The 21,034-nt window shown below is 48.3% G+C and overlaps 1 protein-coding gene across 2 annotated transcripts in view; it reads left to right on the plus strand.

Annotated features, from left to right (window-relative positions):
* The first annotated feature begins 420 nt into the window (after nt 1-420).
* SLC22A4 (solute carrier family 22 member 4) overlaps nt 421-21,034 on the plus strand; it is a 49,700-nt gene continuing 29,086 nt past the window's right edge. The window contains exons 1-3 of one of the 2 annotated variants that reach the window (XM_001163062.6): nt 421-1,036; nt 18,106-18,209; nt 19,559-19,713. In XM_001163062.6, the coding sequence (XP_001163062.1) occupies nt 644-1,036; nt 18,106-18,209; nt 19,559-19,713 (652 nt within the window). In that variant the 5' untranslated portion in view covers nt 421-643. The remainder of the gene's footprint in view (nt 1,037-18,105; nt 18,210-19,558; nt 19,714-21,034) is intronic. The other variant, XM_016953759.3, reaches the window with a different exon arrangement.

A 21,034-nucleotide genomic window follows, 5' to 3' on the forward strand; every position in this document is an offset into this window, starting at 1 on the left:
ACTCCACTGACTCGCCCCTCCGCGCCCCACGCGTGGCAGCCTAAGCTCAGCCTCCAGATTGGAGGAGACCGCGGAGGGAACCCTGCTGGGGTCTGGGCCCGGGGCGACGCGGCCCGAGCAGATCGAGGGCCGACCCCTCCGAGACCTTGCTCTCTGGCCTCGGCTCCTCCCTTGCGCCCGCCCTCCCACGTGGGGCCCAGGTCTGGGAATCAGCGCTCGGGGGTGGCTGGGGACAACCGAGAACGAGCTTCTTCCCCGGCACGCGGGCGGAATGGCTGAGCCCAGCCTGGAAGCCCCCGTCAGGTCCCTGGGGGCGGGCGGGCGCGCGAAGCACAGGGCGGAGACAGCCGGGAGCCCAGCCTCCCGGGCTGGGCCGCCCTCCCCTTCCCCGCGCCGGGCCGGGGATGGGGGTGTGGTCCCAAGTGTACAGTGGCATCAAGCTCAGCGCGAGCTCCCGGGAACGCTCCAACGCCTTCAGCCTGTTTCCCAGGACCGGTCCCCGGCTTCGCGCCCCAATTTCCAACAGCCTGCCTGTCCCCCGGGAACGTTCTAACATCCTTGGGGAGCGCCCCAGCTACAAGACACTGTCCTGAGAACGCTGTCATCACCCGTAGTTGCAAGTTTCGGAGCGGCAGTGGGAAGCATGCGGGACTACGACGAGGTGATCGCCTTCCTGGGCGAGTGGGGGCCCTTCCAGCGCCTCATCTTCTTCCTGCTCAGCGCCAGCATCATCCCCAATGGCTTCAATGGTATGTCAGTCGTGTTCCTGGCGGGGACCCCGGAGCACCGCTGTCGAGTGCCGGACGCCGCGAACCTGAGCAGCGCCTGGCGCAACAACAGTGTCCCGCTGCGGCTGCGGGACGGCCGCGAGGTGCCCCACAGCTGCAGCCGCTACAGGCTCGCCACCATCGCCAACTTCTCGGCGCTCGGGCTGGAGCCGGGGCGCGACGTGGACCTGGGGCAGCTGGAGCAGGAGAGCTGCCTGGATGGCTGGGAGTTCAGCCAGGACGTCTACCTGTTCACCGTCGTGACCGAGGTGGGTGCCAGGCCCAGACCGTTGACCCGGGAGTGCCTGACCCTCCCTCTGCGTCAGCCCCCCTTGAGACTCCCTGCGCAGTGCCCGGGTCAGCGCTCCCCTCCCCCTCAAACCTGCTGTTCATACTTCCAGCAGCGGGTGTGCACCCCAAGAAAGAATAGGACTCACGCGAGGCGCATTCCTGGGTCGTTTCTGTCCAATAAGGAGGTGATGGAGAAAAGAGGTTGTCACCAACTGTCTTTTCATTTCCGATTTTCACAACAAATGAAGTTTCCTAAGAACCTAGATGTTGCGTTGAGGGAAGCGCAGCCCCAGGCTACCCAGACGCACTGCCTGAGTCACCTTCCTGCCAGGCATGGGAGGAGGGGTGTGAGGGACCTTGTTACTGGGCAGGGCGGGGCCAAATCTTGTCTGTTCCCTGGCCACAGACTTCTGGAGGCATCAGGAGGTGTACTGCTGTACCATATACTTGTGAGGTTTGGGGTCCTTTTCTGAGGCCCCAGTTTCTCTAAGACAGCAGATGGCCTCCTGAGGCTCATTGGGTGCAAGGAAGCACAGAAGGCGAAACCCCAGCTGGAAGCCCTGGCCCTCAGAGACCTCTCTGAGCACAGGGTGAGTTGGCAGGCAGGGGCTGTAGCCCCTCAGCACCCTGCGTGGTTAGTGGCAGGTTTTCTAAGTTCCAGGAATGAGGATGCACACACACTTCTCCCGCTTTTGCTGCTTCACATCTGGTAAGGACCTGGATCAGGATACACCTTTCTTTTGAGGAGAGCATCCTCATGGAGCCGTTGCCTGCTATTGGTCAGGCAGGTAGGATTTCCCTGCTGCTAGTCCCTCCTCTGCCTCATGCTCCTCCCAAGAAAAACCTGAGTGGCCTCTGCTAGTCCCTTATCCCTTTCCCTCAGCACGGTATAGCGGTCATCAGACATTGTGTCTGGCCTTGTGCTGAGCACTAAGGTGTGGACATCTGGGGTGTGGAGCCTACCCTCAGATGCCCATGGGGCACACTGGCTGTGTTACTGAGAAGGCTAACATTAACCCTGGTTAGCAATAGGGTTCTGGAACCCAAATTCAAGTCCTGCCTTGCTTGCTATGTGACCTGGGATAAATAAATCACCCTCTCTGTGGGACAATAGGTGGAGGAAATACTTCAAGAAGGGGTGATATGATTTTAGCTGATTCTGAAAATGTGAGCAAGACCTGTCTAGGCAAGAGTATGGGAAATTCAGGTAATGGAATTCTCATATATCAGAGTGGCTGGAACTCAAGGGATGACAGATATGACAAATGAGACTAGAAATGGCCACAAGGGCTAGTTCATAGTGGCCTTCTATGTATACTGAGGAGCTGACTTTATTCGGAGGACAGTGAGAAAATAGTAAGCATTCTAAGGCCAGGTTCGTGCTTTTGGAAAGAGCTCACTCTAGCTGCTATGATAAACAAGAAGACCAGTGAGGAAGTTTTGAAACTCTCCTCTGCAAGAGAATGGTGGCCAGCCAGGCGTGGTGGTTGTTGAATCTGTGGCACCTGTGGGAAGTGGGCTCAGCCCAGGGACTGCCTTTGGATCCCCCAGCATTGGCACCATACCTACCCCGGGCCCTAAGGTGGCCATGCTTCTCTGGCTTTGCTTCCCTAGCAGGGGCTCTAGTGCTTGCCCACTCCCTGCCCACAGCATGGCCTGGGAGCAGCTGAGACTGGGGGCCAGCTCATCCCACGTCGATTCCTGGAAGTGTTATCAGTGCCTGTTATGGAGGCTGGACCCATGAGTGGCAGCCTTCCCTGGCAGCTGGGCTGACCTGTCTGCTTTTCCATTGCTCACTGGTTTTGTTCACTGTAGGGCGTGAGGGGTGAGTAGCTGCTGGCCTCCAAGTCCATAGCTACTCATGTTGTACGCTGTTCACAGGGACCTCTAAGGATGTACATCATCACACATTCACACACATGCACCAGGATTTGCTTTTTTTGGCAGCTTTTCCCTTCCTGGCTTCCTTTTTGAGTGGTGGAAGTAAAATAAAAAGCAACTAGGGGCTGGGCACAGTGGCTCACGCCTGTAATCCCAGTACTTTGAGAGGCTGAGGCGGGCAGATTACTTGAGGTCAGGAGTTTGAGACCAGCCTGGCCAACATGGTGAAACCCCGTCTCTACTAAAAATACAAAAATTAGCTGGGAGTGGTGGTGCACCCCTGTAGTCCCAGCTACTCAGGAGGCTAAGGCAGGAGAATCACTTCAACCTGGGAGGCGGAGGTTGCAGTGAGCTGAGATCGCACCACAGCACTCCAGCCTGGGTGACAGAGCCAGACTCTGTCTCAAAACAAACAAACAAACAAACAAACAACAGCAACAAAAAACTGGGCTCTGGTGGTTGGGAGGAGGAGGGAAGGAAGCAAGTACCAGGGTGAGCAGGATGGATGGATGGCTCTCCCCAGAGGGGCGGCGGCACACAGAGTTCTGGAGTCAGACTCAGTAGAGGGCCAGTTTTGACTCCACTGCCAACCACCTGGCTGACTCCAGGCAGGTTACATCACTGATGAAAGCCTCAGTTTTCTTGTCTATAAATCGGGGGTACAAGCGATGAAAAGAGGCTCAACATCACTAATCACTAGGGAAATGCAAATGAAAACCATAAGGAGGTACCACTTTGTACCCTTAAAAATAGCTACTACAAAAAAAAAAAACACCCAGAAATCCACTTTGGGAGGCCGAGGCAGGAGGATTGCTAGGGGGCAGGAGTTCAAGACAGCACTGGGCAACATAGTAAGACCCCATCTCTACAAAAAATAAATAAAAAATTAGCCAGGCATGAGGGCATGTGACTGTAGTTCCAGCTTCTCAGGAGGCTGGGGCAGGAGGATCACTTGAGCCCAAGAGTTTGAGGTTGCAGTGAGCTATGACCATATCTCTGCACTCCAGCCTGGGTGACAGGGCAAGACCCCGCCTCTAAAAAAGTGTCGTTGTTGTTTTTAAACACAGAAAATAACAAGTGTTAGTGAGGATGTAGAGAAATTGAAACCCTTGTTCATTCCTAGTGGGAGCGTAAAATGGTGCAGCCACTATGGAAAATAATGTGGTAGTCCCTAAAAAAATTAAAAATAGAATCACCATATGATCCAGCAATACTAATTCTGGATATATGTCCAAAATAATTGAAACAGGGTTTCAAAGAGATATTTGTACACCATGTCTATGGTAGCATTATTCACAATAGTCAAAAGGTGAAAGCAACCTAAGTGTCCTTCCACAGACAAATGGATAAACATAATGTGGTATATGCGTACAATGGACGATTATTCAGCTTTAAAAAGGAAGGACATGCTATAACGTGGATGAACCTTGAGGAGACTACGCTTAGTGAAATAAGCCAGTCACAAGACAAATTATTGTCTGATTTCACTACAGGAGTAGTCACATTCACAGAAGCAGAAAGTAAATGGTGGTTGCCAGGGACTGGAAGAAGGAAGGAGTAGGAAGTCATTGTTTCATGGGTATAGAGTTTCAGTTTTGTAAGATGAAAGTAGTGTTGGAGATTGATTGCACAACAGTGTGAACGCTTCTGAACTGTACACTTAAAAATGGCTAAGATGGTAAACTGTATATTATGTGTACTTTATCTCAGTTTTCAAAATGGGGATAATAAGAGAAGCCACCTTATCTGAGTTGTTGGGAGGACTCAGTGAGATAATGCCCCATGCCCCATCCGGTGGTGGCCAGCACAGAGTGTGGCACCAGCAAAGAGTGTGGCACCAGCAAATGGGCTTCCTAGGTGGTGGTGAGGAGTGGTAAAGGCAGAAGCTCAGCACCTTCTTTGCCTTCTCCACTGGCTGGGCACAGTGGGCATGGTGGGAGCTGTTCTAAAGTCCAGGTTGTGGCCTGTGTAATAGGTGATGGGACTTGCTGGAGGCTGAGCCCCTCTCCCCACAGTGGCAGTTCCAAGCCTCAGAGAATAGAACACAAGTCCAAACCCATACTGACTTGGCCAGTGCCAGTGGACAGGGCCAAGCCCAGGGCCCCTGAGAAGGTTCTCTGCATCCCAGTTGGCACAACACAGGTAGTGGGACTGTCCTCAGATTGTGTCTTTGTCTTATACTGCCGTGCCAGGATCTCCCAATGGGCATATCTTTGGGGACAGACAAGTCTGCCTGAACTGCCCCCCAACACCTCTTCACAGGAGGACAGGGTTAGCCAGGAACCAAGGATGGCATGCTGTGCTGTAGAAATGCCTTTCATAGTATGCCAGGAGGTAGCAATAAGGTGTCTGAGTTGGGGTTTGCATGAGTGCATTCGTCTGTGTGTGTACATGCGTATAAGGTAGTTTCCTTCTTCAGGGGTTGATTGTGAGGTCCAAGTTTTTCAACCTGTGCAGTTACCAAGAGTCAAATTATTTTTCTTTTTTTTTTTTTTTTTTTTTTTTTGAGATGGAGTTTCTTTCTTCGTTCTTGTTGCCCAGGGTGGAAGAGTGCAATGGTGCCATCTCGGCTCACTGCAACCTCTGCCTCCCTGGTTCAAGCGATTCTCCTGCCTCAGCCTCCCGAGTAGCTGGGATTACAGGGGCCTGCTACCATGCCCGGCTAGTTTTTTGTTTGTTTGTTTGTTTGTTTTTTGTATTTTTAGTAGAGACAGGGTTTCACCATGTTGGCCAGGCTGGTCTCGAACTCCTGACCTAAGGTGATCCACCTGCCTCGGCCTCCCAAAGTGTTGGGATTACAGGCGTGAGCCACCGCGCCTGGCCATTATTTTTTAACTTTATTTTGAAATAACTTTTGATTTAGAGAGAAGTTTGAAAATAGTACAGAGATTTCACATATACCCTTCATCTAGCTTTCTCTGATGTTAACAATTTAAATACGCGTTATGCATTTATCCAAACCAGGAAATTAACATTGGTTACAATAGTAATAACTAAACTACAGACTTTGTTTGGATTTCACCAGTTTTTCTACTACTGCCCTTTTTCTATCGTAGGATCCCATCCAAAATCCCATGTTGTATTTAGTTGTCATGTCTCAGTCTCCAATCTGTGATTGTTCCTTAGTCTTTCCTTATCTTTCATGATCTTGACATTTTTATGAGTATTTTGATGAATGCTCCTCAGTTTGGGTTGGCATGATTTTTCTCACAATTAGATTGCGTTATGCACTTTTTGGTAATGATACCTTAGAAGTGATGCATTCTCTGGGCATCATACCAGTGGGTACATGATGCTGATGTGTCTTTTTACTGGTGATGTTAACCTTGATCATTTGTCAAGTTGGTGTCTGTGGAATTTCTCTGCTGTAAAGGTACTATTTTTTCCTCTGTCACTAATAAATATCTTAAGGGAGGTTCTTCGAGATTATACAAAATCCTGTGTCTCCTCAAATTTTTATTCACTGATTTTGGCATTCATCACTAGGTCTTGACTGAAACAATTATTACTGCAGTTTGCCTAGTGATGATTTTGCATTTTCTGATGCCTTCAACATTTATTAATTGGAATTCTTCTGAGAAGAAGAGCTTCCCCTCCACATCTATTTATTAATGTATGCAATTGTTAACTTATATCAGTACAGGTTCATACATACTTATTTTATTTCATCAGTTATAAACTAATGCTATCCATCTTTATTTTGTTGCTCCAGTTATTCTAGCTCAAACCAAGTTATTTTTCACTTTAAGGATAGAGAATGTAGATATCCAGGGTAAGGGCCTTTATCTGTCTCTGCAGTCAGGGCTAGAGGAGTCTGTGTTTACCCCTGCGGGAGGAGTGCCAGTCACAGCTCGTTGCTAAGTTTTCCATCAGGCAGCAGTTGAGCAGGAACGCAAGCAGGGACTGGTGGGACCTGGGTTGGGCCTGAAGCTTCTGTTGGGGAAGGAAGTGCCCCAAGCAACCCAGAGTGTCTGATGCTGGGGTCCTCATCCCTGAGACCTACTGCAGGGGTCAGATCTCAGTCTCCATGGGCATGGCCCTTCATATATAGCCCTCAGGGCCAAGACCTCAGAGAGAAGAGGCCCTGCGTGTGAGGAAACCCAGCAGCCTCCTGCCCTGAGGCTAAAGGAGCAGGAAGGGCAACAAATGCCCTGCTCTGGAGAGGGCCTAAGTTCATCTGCAGGGCCACAGGGCAAGCAGCAGAGGCAATCCTGGCTCGTGGCCAGGGGCTAAGCATGGGCTGGCCTTTGCCTCAAGCATGTCCTCTTCTCCCATGGAGCATCATTAGGGTCTTGACCTTCCCATCAGTCCATGGGCTGGGAAAACTGAGGCAGTCACCTCTAAGCTGGATACCACTTCTGCCAGGTCTTGTGCTCCAGAGGCCCTGGGGGAACCTTGTGTGTTAAGGACCAGCCTTCTTTGCAGGCCACCAGTGATCTAAGACAGGGCTGCTGCCACACCGTAGATCCTCCTGTCCTCTTCTGCAGCTGGGCTGCCTCCTCTAGGAACCCTAGTGGAGCTGCTGGTAGCCCACTGGTAGTGGAGTTGATGGAGCCTCCAGCAAAGGGCCTGGACCTCTGGTGGCACTAGCCTTGTGCTTTCCTGGGAACTGGGGTCAGGGCCTGAACAGCAGTAGGACTTACTGATTCCCCACCCATAACCCAGAGGCGAGCCAGGTTATGTGGCGAAGGATAGGGCCTCAGACCCTGCTAACAGGGAACTTCTGGGAGGCATTGAGAGCAGCAAGCAAGGGAATAATGAAACAGACTAACCCTCACGTGCAGCTGCCACTATGTGGGACTTCACATAGCGGCTCTCAAGGATGCACCTCCCCTGGGGTCTGGGTAGGCTCCGACAAAAGGGGAAAACCTTCCGTGATAGGCAGGTTTGTGGAGTTTCTTTCTATCAGGCCTGCACGCTGCCCTGGGACATTGCTCACGGGTGTGGAGACTGTCAAGATAGCCTGAATATTAACCAAGTTGATCATCCAAGTCCATACTCAGACCTGCCCTCTGGCAGATTCCAAAGGGGATAAGGTGTGGGGGCCTCTGGCTCCAGCCAGCCCGGCGAGACTTCTATTTCCAGTCAATGCTTCAGAAAGTAGATCTTGCCAGAGAGCACATAGAGGAGACTCAGGGGCTTCCCCTTGCTCTGGCCTGAATGTGCTTCCCTGTTTGTTTATCAGCTGCCTCACCCCAAACTGTTTGCCTCTCTGCTGTGTTCCTCTGACAACAGCCACCAGGATCTCAGAATATGCTTTTGTTCAGAGGCTGCTTCACCTGCACCTCCTGCCAAGTTTCTGGATAAACAAACTTTGTCCATCCCTCTTGGTGGGCAGCAGAACTCTCAGACAGAGTCCAAGTTGGCATTTTGACAAAAACAAGGCTTTGACAGGACTGGTCAGGGGGAGCTGCAGGTACCTTGGGCCTCTAGAAGGACTGTAATTCCTCCCTTATGGCAGGCTGCATTCAATTTAGGTGTAAGGCTAATACAGGTGTGCCTTGTTTTCTAAAGCTGTGTTGTGGTTTTATGCATGTCTCTGGAGTCCAAAAGAAAGGCAAGGATCCCCATTTGGAATGAAGAAGGTGTGGAGAGAATGGACGTTCTGGGGAAAGGCTGGAATGACCCACATGCTCTAGCAAGAAGCACAGACAGTCCAAGGCTGGTGGCTCCTGCTCAGCGTTTGCAAGACTGGAGGGCAGGTTCAGGCGGCAACTTCCAGAGCTTCCCCTCAGTGCTTGGTGACTGGCACAGACACGATGCCATTTGCTCATGTTCCCCTAATACAGACTGGTAGAGCTGTGGTGGATCCATTGTCAGGATGCAAGGGGCACAGCCAGGTCCCTGAGTGAGCCTTCTCCTTCCCACAGCCCCTCCACTCCCATCCCTATCTTCCCACTCACACTCACTGGTTCTTCTGCTTTGGTTTAGCCTCCAATGATCACAGAACTCGTCAGTGAGGCTTTTCCATCCGTGGTAGCTTTTCTAATATAAAGAAAGAAAGATACTGAGAACATTTTAAGGTTTAGCAGCCTTCTGGCTTAGTTGTTTGTAAATGAAAATATGAGTAGAAGAATTAAACAGCCAAAAAGATAACCCACAAAATGGGAGAAAATATTGACAAATCATATATCTGATAAAGGATTTGTATCTAGAATATAAAAATAACTCTGATAACTCAGCAATAAAAAGACAACCTGATTTAAAAATGGATAAAATCATTTGCCCATTTTGGAGAATAGATGTTTTGCCAAAGAAATACAAATCAATTAGCACATGAAAAGATTCTGAGACTTCGAAGATAGCAGTGTGAGGAGCGCCAGCGCCATAGACCAGCTCCTCAGTGAAACAGCCATAACTGGTGAAAATACACACACACACACACACACACACATTTAGAGTCTCTGGAAGTTGTCCTAAGGACATATATTTATTCAAGAAAGTCGACTATATCTTGGCAAGAACAGTGGAAGTCTATGATATTTGAGTCATAACTCCTTCAGCCCTCCCTTTCCCCTTCCTCCCAGCACAAGAAAAATGGAAGTTCCACTCTAGGTGGGTATGGCCAAGAAAATACTGTTTTCTCTCCCATCAGCTTCCAAGGAAGGGCTACAGCAGCCCACCAAGAGGGACAACCAATGCCCATCCCCCACCCATCCCTGTATTCTCTTAGCTCCAAACCACAGAAGCTAAAATCCTCGTGAGTGCAACCAGGGGATCATAGGTTCCCATCCTCCACCCACCGCCTATTCATATAGTAGAGACTCTACTCCAGGTGCCACAAGTTGAGAATATTAGAGCCTTGATTGCCCTTATCCCAGCTCATTCATACGGCAGAGATTCCACACCAAGCTCCCACTTCCACTCAGTGTCTGACTCATAAAGTAGGGGTGTCATTCTGAGATAAATGGGCCACTTTCCCTGCCTACCTCTCTACAACAGGAGCTCAGATATTTTGCCCGGGGGGAGAGATAATCCAAAAGAACAGAGTTCTAAAGCTGTCCCCACAGGAATGAACTTTATTTGAAATAGAGTGTGTGAAAGGACAGCCTAAGATTGCTCTCAAGAACAATGGAGAATTTAGTGGTAAGCAACTAAAAGGATTCTGGTAACTCCATTAGAGCAACAAATGAACCCATAATGCAGCTAGTTTACCAGGAAAAAACAGAAAACAAACAAACAAAACAAGAAAGAGACAGCTAAGAGCAGCCCTTCTGGAGTCAAAACAAACCTTATAGATTTGCCTCAGAAACTACCACTGCAAAGAGGCTTGACGTCAACTGGATTAGACTGTGGGACAATATATGCCCCCAGGGCATTATTGAAATGAATGAGGCAACTGGCTAGCAATTAGTGAGGCTAACAACTGGGTGTGATACCAGCAGACACAGACAGCTTAATAGAAAGATCAGACTGGCGTGGTGGCTCATGCCTGTAATCCTAGCACTTTGGGAGGCCAAGGCGGGTGGATCACCTGAGGCCGGGAGTTTGAGACCAGCCTGGCTAATGTGGGGAAACCCCATCTCTACTAAAAATACAAAAATTAGCTGGGCATGGTGGCAGGTCCCTGTAATCCCAGCTACTCAGGAGGCCGAGGCAGGAGAATTGCTGGAACCCAGGAGGTGGAGGTTGCAGTGAGCCGAGATCATGCCACTGTACTCTAGCTTGGGCAACAGAGTGAGACTTCATCTCAGAAAAGAAGAAGAAGAAAGATCAGGGAAATGGGGGTGGAAGAATGTGACAGTACCTAATTTCTACAATATATTATCTAAAATGTCCAGTTTTTAACCAGAAATTACGAGATATGCAGAGAAACAGAAAAATATGACCTATACATGGGGGGAAAACATGGGCAACAGTAACTGCCTGAGAGGGTCCACATGTCAGATTTTAACAGACTTTAAGGCATAAGGCAGCCGTTATAAATATGTTCAAAGAATGAAAGGAAGTCATGCTTTTAAAAGTATGATGACAATATTGCATCAAATAGAGAATAGCAATAAAGAGAGAAAAATTACATTTATATTTTTAAAAGCTGAGCCAGACATGATGGCATGTGCCTATAGTCCCAGTTACTCAGGAGGCTGAGGTAGGAGGATTGCTTAAGCCCAGGAGTTCAACCCCAGCCTGGGCAACAGAAAGAGACCTTGTCTCTTAAACAAACGAAACAACTGAATAGAAATTCTGGAGTAAAAATATACAATAATTGAAATTTAAAAGTAACTCAAGGGCCTTAACAGAAGATTTGAACAGGCAAAAGAAAGAATCAGCAAACTTGAAGATAGAGGATTGGAAATTATGCAATCCAAAGAACAGAGAGGAAAAAGGGAATAAAGAAAATGTATAGAGTCTCAGAGAAATGGGGAACACCATTAAACATAGCAATATATGAATAATGGAATTACTAGGAGAGGAGAGAGAGAGAAAAGGGCAGAAAAAATGCTCAAAGAAATAATGACTGAAAACTTCCCAAATTTGGTGGAAAACATTAATCTACACATTTCGGAAGCTCAACAAACTCCAAATAGAATAATCACAAAGAGATCCACACCCTGATATATCATGGTAAAACTGCTTAAATAAAAAAAAGACAAAAACGAAGGGAAAATTTTGAAAGCAGCAAATATATGACTAGGTACATACAAGAGAACTCCAATAAGATCAACGTTTGACTTCTCATTAGAAACCATAAAGGACAGAAGGCAGTGGAGTGGCATATTCTAAGTGCTGAAGGAAAAAAGAAACTGTCAACCAAGAATCATGCATCCAACAAAACTGTCTTTCAAAACTGAGATAAAGAAATTCAAAAATACACAAAACTTGAGAGAATTGTTTCTAGCAGTGATGTCTTACAAGAAATATTAAAGGAGGCACTTCAGAAATAAATTTAACCAAAAATTTGCAAAATGTATACTTTAAAAACTATAAAATGTCATTGAAAGAAATTCCAGAAGCCCTTAACAAGTGGAAAAGCTTCCCATGTTCTGTTCATGGAGCAGAAGACTTATTGTTAGTATGGCAGTGCTCTCCAAATTGATCAATAGATTCAATGCAAAAGATGTTCAACATTAGTTATTAGAGAAGTGCAATCAAAACCACAATGAGATACCTCTTTACACCCACTACGATGACTAAAATTAAAGACACACAATAACAAGTACTGGTAGGAATGTGAAGAAATTGAAACCCTCATTCATTGCTGTTGGGATTGTAAAATGGTGTAGCCACTTTGGAAAGCAGATTAGGAGTTCTGCAAAAGGTTGAGTATATACTTACCATATGACCCAACAATTTCACTACTATGTATATACCCCAAAGAAATGAAAACATGTACACACAAAATGTTGTACATGAATGTTCACAGCAGCATTATTCATAGTAGCCAAAAAGTGGAAACAACCCAACTACTTATCAACTGATGAACAGATCATTGAAAACGTGGTAGACCCAAACTGTGAAATATATATATATATAGTTGTTGTTGTTGTTGTTGTTGAGATGGAGTCTCACTTTGTTGCCCAGGCTGGAGTGCAGTGGTGTGATCTCAGCTCACTGCAACCTCCACCTCCAGGCTCAAGCAACTCTCCTGCCTCAGTCTCCCAAGTAGCTGGGATTACAGGCACGTGCCACCGTGCCCAGCTAATTTTTGCATTTTTAGTAGAGACAGGGTTTCACCATGTTACCCAGGCTGGTCTTGAACTCCTGACCTCAGGTGACCCACCCGCCTCGGCCTCCCAAAGTGCTGGGATTACAGGTGTGACCCACCGCACCCAGCCCAAACCATGAAATATTATTAAACCATAAAAAGTAATGAAGTGCTGATACACTGCACAATGACATGGATGGACTTAGAAAAGGAGCTAAGTATAAGAAGCCAGTCATAAAAGACTATATATTGTATGATTCCATTTATATGAAATGTCCAGAATAGGCAAATTCATAGAGACAGAAAGTAGATTAGTGGTTTCCAGGGGCTAGAGGAAGTAGAGAATGAGGAGTGACTGCTAACAGGTATGGGTTTTCTTTCAAGGGTGATGAAAATTCTAAAATCAGATCATTGCTGATGGTTGCTGAAGTCTGTGAATATACTAAAAATGACTGATTTGTATACTTTAAAAGAGTAAATGTTATGGTGTATAAATCATATCTCAATAAAGTTGTTACAAAAAAGTAATTAACTAGCCATGTTTGTTTTTGTTTTTCTTTGTTTTGTTTTTTCATATGGTCAAGGAATTCCCAGCTTTAAGTCACAATCAAGTGACAAAGATAGAACTGGGGTGGATGTATAGTCCATTATTAACTACTACTTCTTACTTTTCTCTAGAATAAAGGATAACTATGAGAGCATACTATAGAAATCAATCTTTTATTCTTAAAAGGACCATTGCTAATTTTTCACTCACAGTCATCTCTGGGATTGAATTCCATTTATAAAATCCCTTTTATAAGAGCTTTTCTAGCTTTTAGTAATGGACTGGAATAATTTTTATTTCTTAGAATTTCTTTCTCTTAGTCAGATTTAAGTGTAACCTGCTTTGCTTATTCGTCCATGTGTTCCAAGTCATGATTTTGCTCAGGACAAATAAAATGCTCTACTAGTATGAGCCTGGTAGAAAGGGAACTACCATTTAATGAGGCCTGTAATGTGTCAGACGCTCCACTGATATTTCCCATCCAATGCACACAACAAACCTAGGAGCAGGTATTATTGTCATCTTTTTGAAGGTGAAGAAGCAGGCTAATAGAGGTGAATGGATTGCCCAACATCACACAGTCCAAAGTTGCAGACCCCGAGAAAGCCTGTGTTCTTTGCTGAACACCAGGCTACCTTCCAGCGTTCTCAGTTCCGTGCAGGTCAGACGGGGTTCACTTATCTTTATGGTCCTTTATAGCTCTGGTAAAAACTAAAACTGCCAGACTTTGGCTACTTGGAGAGTTAGTTCAAGGCTGAGGGTGATTTTCCAAGTGCAATGCGTGATACTCCTCAGCCCAAGAACCACATTTTGCAGGCTGATTTTCTATGACTCCTAATTAATTGTTCAATATTCATTCAACAATTTGTTAAGCACCCACTGTGTGCCTAGCACTGTGCAAACACTAGTCATCTAAAATATTATTATACGGATTATTCAGGTTTTAGAACTCTGTCCTTCTGCTGGAGAATGGTGAGGAGGGGGTGCCTCTTTCCTCTCTAGCCAAAGAGCAAGGGTGAAGTGGCCCAGAACAGGGCCCACCCCACCCAGGGCTGCTGGCCTCATGCATGCACATGTGCACATCTGTCCTGTAAAGTATGCTTGACCTTGAGCTTTGTGAGGGCAGGGACCATGTCTTTCTTGTGCCCCACACAGAGCCTGGCCTGGAGCAGGTAGGTGCTCAATGTCAGTTGAATCAATGATTAAGCAATTTTTTTTTTTTTTTTACCAATTCACTAGGAGAACTTGGGCTGGTTGCTTTATTGCTCTGTGCCTTCATTTCCTCATTTGTAAAACAAGGATAAGAGTACCCATCTCACATGGCAACCCTGAGATCCCCTGAGATAATACACGGCATTCAGTGAGCACTCCACACACTGTTACTGTCTTTCCCATTACTCCCTTTACTATAGGGAGCCATGGGAAGCGGCACATCCTTCTATGCCAAGAGTGACCTCCTATCCCCTATTACCTTGTCACCTGGATTTTTGTTTCTTAAATTAGAGCTGAAGGCCATGTGGCCCAGCTAAATGGAGCTCACTCTGCTCTGTTGTGAGAACCTTGGTCTGGGACCCTGCTGATGGGACAGACATAGTAACCCCGGGAGGCCCCATCAGAGGGGCAGGGAGAGGGGAGGTAAGCTATGTTTCAGAAATGTTAGGGTTTGACTTGAAAGCACACCCCCAAAGCAATGCCAGCCAGCTCCTCACCAGGACATCTGCCATTAGCCTCTGAGCTGGTCATGTGTATGTATGTGTGTGTGCATGTATGTACAAACATGTGCAGGGACCCACAGGGACAGGTCTGTCCCATCAAGGAAAACACTGTCTCCCACTGGGCCCGCCATGTCACTGTTAACCACAGGGAGGTTTTGTGGCCCTGGCTAGCGGAGACCCAAGACATATCCCTCAAACCTGAAGGGCCCAGGGGCAGGCAGGGCCGGTTTCCTAAGAAAAGCCCTTTCTAAAGGACCCCTCTTAGGACTGGCAGCTGATTTACTGGACTCTAGCCCTTCGCTCCAGGTAGAACTTCATCTGCCAATCCTGTGTCCTAATACCAGGCCCCTCACAGCTTTCCAAAAAGACACTTTCGGCACCATAACTCCCCAAAGGAGAGCCCAGCCCTAGAGTTAACCATGGGCAGCCATGCAGTCTAGCTGCCTTCCCCTGCTGGTTGTAAGCAGGGTCTCCAAAGGCAGATGGCACCCCTCATGGGCTTGGGGCAAACGGCCACTGCGTGTGCATGGCTCTTCCTGTGCTGCATGATGCTGACAGGGCTTCTTGGGCCCCTCTTCAGGGAGGGAATGGGACCGAAAGCCATCGATGCAGAGCCTACAGGAAGGAGAATGATGGGAGATGGCCCTCACCTCACCCCCCTTCCCAGTGTCCCCATTCAGAACTCCTGCATCTGCTTCATTTCCTGGAGACCAGGTTTGATCCCCTACCAGGGCCAGCTTCATGGGCATGCAACTGTGCAGTCACACAAAGTGCCACACTTGGTTTCAATGCTTTGCCATTGCTGTATTGAAATTCTTAATAATTTTTGACCAAGGAGTTCTGCATTTTCAGTTTGCCCTGGACCTTGCAAATTAGGTAGCCAGTTCCCAGTCCTACCCTTTGCTCATGCAATGCCTGGCTCCACATCTAACAGCCTTCCTTTCCTTTCTATCTCTAAATCCTATCTATCCTGCCCTAAGGCAAAGTCCAGACAGAAAAATATTTGACAGACTACAAAGGAGAGCACATTATATTTGAAAGAGCTTTTCTGCTCAACTGCAGATGGAATGATGATGGTTGGCATGTTAATGCCTCTACCAATCTTGATTTCTTCTTGGCTCAGTCTGAGGCTAAAGGCTGTGATGGAGGCCTTCTACTCCCAGTCCTGGGTAATTGTCTCCTGGTATCACATTCCTTGAAGAAGTGTAAGGCATCATATTTAATAAGCTCATTTTGTCCTGCCTTAGGGAGTATAGGTCCAAAGCAGGACACTGGTACAAGATTGGGTTCTGAGGCCCAAGTAGGTATCTATCATGCTCATTTACTTGCTATGACTTCAGACAAATCCCATTCTCACAGTCTCAGTTTAATCTTCTGCAAAATAGGTCACACCACATCATGAGGCTTTGGGCCTCAATTGCTCATCTCTCTAAGTCAGAAGCAGATCCCAAGCTTTTATCTGAAGCTTTGGACAGTTATTTTTGGAGGGAGATGGCCATGAATGCAGGCACACATCCTGTTTACCACTTCCGGTCTATGGACTGGCAGAACACATTAATCTGGCCATACAGTTTTAGAGGATTCATTTCCCTTTCTCCTGAAGCCCATGCAAGAGCCCCAGGTGAGGCAATCCTGCTCTGGGTACAGTCTGAGATTTATCCTTGGATTGTGCCTGAGCAGCAGAGCGCTAACTTCCTGGCCCAAGTTGTTTTTCTTCTGCAGAGCTGTGTTGGGCGTTGCCTGTGGCCAGCATTGTGAGCACTGTGACAGGTGGCCTCATGAATCTTGCTATTGTCTCTAGGTCAGGACTATTCTTGAGGACATTATCCTCAGCATCACAGAGTGGCTCCTTTGTGGAAGAAGTACATAGGAGACACTTCTTTCGGATCTCAGTATTCAGAACAACTGTGCTTCTGCGAATAAGCGGACTACTTCGGATACTGTAACCCTTCTGAGAGCTGAGCTGCTGGGATACGCAGAGCCAGTTTTGGAGCCCCGTCTGGCAAGCAGGCAGGCCCGTGGACAGGATAGTCTAGGGTCAGTCTTACCCCAGGCTTGGTTTTTGCAACTTCCCTCCTCTTTATTTTCCATTTGCCCCAATTCCCTTAGCTTTTTGTTTTACATTTTTCTCTTGTGTGTGTCTTTATAAACACCTCTGTCTGCTGCAGAATGAGGTGTGATATAAATATGCAAGTTTGTGCTTAAATCCACCACACTTTCAAGGGAGTTGTGAGGATTCAGAAGGAATTGTTTGGCAAATGCAGTAAAAGCAGCCCCATCCAAGATGGAGCTAGGGCTGGGTGGGAGGCAGGGGTCTTTCCTCCAGACTGGATCATCTCGCCACAGACAGCAGCCCCCAAAACCCAAGCCCAAAGTGCTCATTGGCATCTGTTTGTTTATTTGTTTTTAATAAATGAAAGGTCACTAAACACACTTTGAAATTTTTGTCACCTCCCTTGAGATGTTGCTTAATTGACTTAAGTCAAACTGAAACTCTGGCTGAAACTCATTTTGTAGATGCACTGGCAGGGACTTGTTAGGGCAGCAGCATCCCACAGGCCCTAGGGAATGGGAGGGACCACACTTCTGGAAAGACTGGATGGGAAGGAGGGTGTAGGGATGTAGGAGGGGAGCTAGGGAGCCCTGAGAGGAGTAAGTAGGCCCCAGAACGATGGGGCCCCGAATCAGGCCACAAGCTTGGCCTAGGCGTGAGTGGACCAGGGACCACATGATTTCTCAGAGGGGCCTGCTCAGAAAATAAAGTCACATAGCTCCTGGAACCACTTGCACTTTTCAACAAGGGAAAAGAAATTTTACGCCTGGACCAAGTGGCCATGCCCTCTGCCCTGCCCTTTGGGCTTTTCAAACACCTCCCCTCCGCACTAGGCTGGCTTCTGAAGATGCAGTGCCACCTTTACTTTGGACTGCCTCACAGCTGAGGGGTCACCAGTCACAGCCATGGCCTTGGCTGGCTTCTTGCTATGTAATGCGAGCAGAGTAGGAGCATCACCCTCCCTTTCCAAAGAGGATCCTGAGTTTCAGGGAGGGCAGTGACCTGCCCCAGGTTACTCTCCCCAGTCCCGGCACAGGCCAGTCAAACCCAGGCCTGCAAGGCCTATGCCCTTTGTACAAAGGCAATATCCTGGCCCAGGGGAGGAGAGTCTGCCCGCCAGCCGTGCTAATATTCCCTCAGAGCTGGGCTGGGATTGAGGTCTGCCTCAGGGTTGGGCTCACGCTTCATGCTGTCTTCCTTGGCAGTGGAATCTGGTGTGTGAGGACAACTGGAAGGTGCCCCTCACCACCTCCCTGTTCTTCGTAGGCGTGCTCCTCGGCTCCTTCGTGTCCGGGCAGCTGTCAGACAGGTAAGCACATGGGAGGGGAGGAAGGTGGGATGGTGCCCCTTGTCAATCACTGCCTATCTTGGGGCTGGACTGAATTCAGGGTATTTCTACCCAGAGAAAGGGAGGACCCTCAGGCCACTGATTCAGTGATAGGAGGAGCCCCAATGTCTCCTATTCACCCTGCCCTCAGTCCCCTTCACCTGGACACACTTTTGTTCCATTCTCCCAGCCTCATGCTCCCAGGGCTTTGGCCAGTGGTGGGGAGGGGCCACTGACCCCACTGGAAAGTGGGGTCCTCATACCACAGACTCCTTGACAAAACATGACGCTGCCATCACCACTGCCCTCCCTGCTCCACCACCACCTCAGGGGTAGGGGTGGATGGCACAGGATCTGTCTGCAAACAGCCAGCAGCCAGACAGTGAGCCCCAACTGTGCACACACTGCTGCTGTGGCTTGGACCCTGGGCTAGGCACTGGGGCCACAGAGCTGACGCTGGCTCTGAGCCTCATAGAGCTTACAGGCCTGAGAAGGCAGCATCACAGCACCGGGAGACAGTATTCCACAGGCCCCTGTATGTGCTGGGTGACCAGTGCAGGAAGGTGGGGGTACTAAATGGCAGTGCGGGGGAAAGCCTCCCAGCCCAAGCCAACAGCCAGAGACATGAGTTTGGAAAATGGGGCGGGAAAGGCTGTTCTGCTCACACCTGTGCTCCATTCTATCCACTGGTCACTACCAGAATGTGAAGATAATACTTAAACCAACTTCAGTGTCACCAACAGACATTGCTGAAAGCTACACCTTCCCACAGAGCAGTGGTTTGCAATTTTGGTTGCACGCTACTCATCTGGGAAACTTTCCCAAATCCTAATACCCAAACTGTATCCCAAAATCTTGGGAGGTGGGGTGCTGGCATCAGTATTTTTTCCAAGCTCTCCAGGTGATTCCAAGTGCAGCCAAGGTTAAAAACCACTTGCAGAGTGACTCTTAGTTCTGGATTTACAGAATTTTCATGTTGCTGATTCAAGAAATATCTGCAATCTGTGCTGTACCCACTTTCCAGAAATGTGCTGGTAGCATCTATCTGTGGCTCCTTCTAAAGAGCATATTTCCACAAGGTCCTTGCCTACACTGCTCCATGCTTTTGAGACATGGTGTCTCCACAGGAAGCTGAGAATCTCAAAAGCTATCTCCTGAGCAGATGGATGCCTGAGACCTCACCAAGGAGGAAGATGGGAGGATGTGACAGGGAAAAAAGTCTGTCAGAGCCCTAAAAAAACACTAAGTCTGCATTGATGCCTGACTCAGGGCTTGCAACACACCTTGGCAACCTACACATCTCATGTTTTGTGTTATACTGCATTCTCTAGGTTTGGCAGGAAGAACGTTCTCTTCGCAACCATGGCTGTACAGACTGGCTTCAGCTTCCTGCAGATTTTCTCCATCAGCTGGGAGATGTTCACTGTGTTATTTGTCATCGTGGGCATGGGCCAGATCTCCAACTATGTGGTAGCCTTCATACTAGGTAGGAATGGCTTCTGGGACATGGGGTGCTTCCCTCTAACCCTCTGAAAGGCCCAGAAAGTGGAAATCATTGGGCCATTGGGCTGTGCTTCCAAAGCCTTTGGATATATGTGTGTTGGGAGGGAGCCGTAGCCACAGCTCTTGGAGCAAGTCAGGGGCAGGGCAGGCACTCGCAGAGAGCCACCTCTGTGCTGAGCCCTGAAATGTGGTGGAGAAGAAGAGCAGGAGCCATTAAGAACCAGCTGCACAACAGCTGAGACACATTCTCCGGAGCACAGGGCTTAAGAGAGGCACAGAGGAGGACAGTTTAGGGGAAGGGCAGCCTGAGGATGTCTTTGATCTGATTTGTGTAGGCTTGAGACTTCTTCCTGGTTGCCTGTGAAGAGACTTAGGGTAGTCACTGTGGCCAGTACACAGGTGGGGAGGCTCATGTCAGACAGGGGGAGTTCAGTGCCAGCCCGCCATCACTGGGCCTATCTGGCCTCACCCTGAGTTAGGGCCCACCCCAGAGCCTATCAGCTAAGCACAGGACAAGCCTCCCCACACTGATAGCCCCATCTCCTGTCAGGCTGCATGAGGAAGACTCATCAGCTACAAGGTCATGAAGAGGTCCCTGGGGCCCTCAGCAGCTTTTCCTGGGAGGGAGTTAGGTGAGCTCCAGGCGAGTTGATGAGGGTCATCCACAGGAGTGAGAGAGTGTGTTCTCTTGAGCCCAGCGAATGGGCAAATGAGAGAAGCAGAGGTGAGGGGTATCCCTGGGACAGTAGACACCAGTTCCCATCATCTCTAGGGTGATAATATATTCTAGGTGGCTCAATACCATCCCAATTTGTCCCTATTGTCACAGTGTCATTATTAATAATACTCCTTTAATAGAAGTCTAACGATTCTTCTTGCCTCAAAAGTCCGAATCTGGTTAGGTGACTCTGATTGCTTTTTAAGAGTCTGAAGGACTCGTTGGCTTTGGAGATGCTGTACTGTCTTAATTGATGGTGTGTACACCTTCTGTCAAGTTGCCAGGATGGAAATATTCCAACTCTACTCCTTTAATTATTTGCGAAGAGCCCCGTGCCATGGGCTCAGCCTCAGTGTCTGCAGAGGGGAGAAGGGAGGAGACAAGGTGGGAAGAACATGCTGGAGCCACATGGTCCCAGCAGGTAGCACACTCTTCAGCAGGCCCCAGCAGGAGGAGGCTGCTCCCCTTCCTGCAGGGGGAAGGAGCGGGGCAAGATTTTCTTGAAGATCATTTGTGTAGAGGGCACAGGGAGCTTCAGGCCAGTGTTGTTGGAAACTGGAGGTTGGAGGAACTTAGGATAGAAATT

This window comes from Pan troglodytes, chromosome 4, assembly GCF_028858775.2.
Source record: "Pan troglodytes isolate AG18354 chromosome 4, NHGRI_mPanTro3-v2.0_pri, whole genome shotgun sequence".
Classification (NCBI taxonomy): domain Eukaryota; kingdom Metazoa; phylum Chordata; class Mammalia; order Primates; family Hominidae; genus Pan; species Pan troglodytes.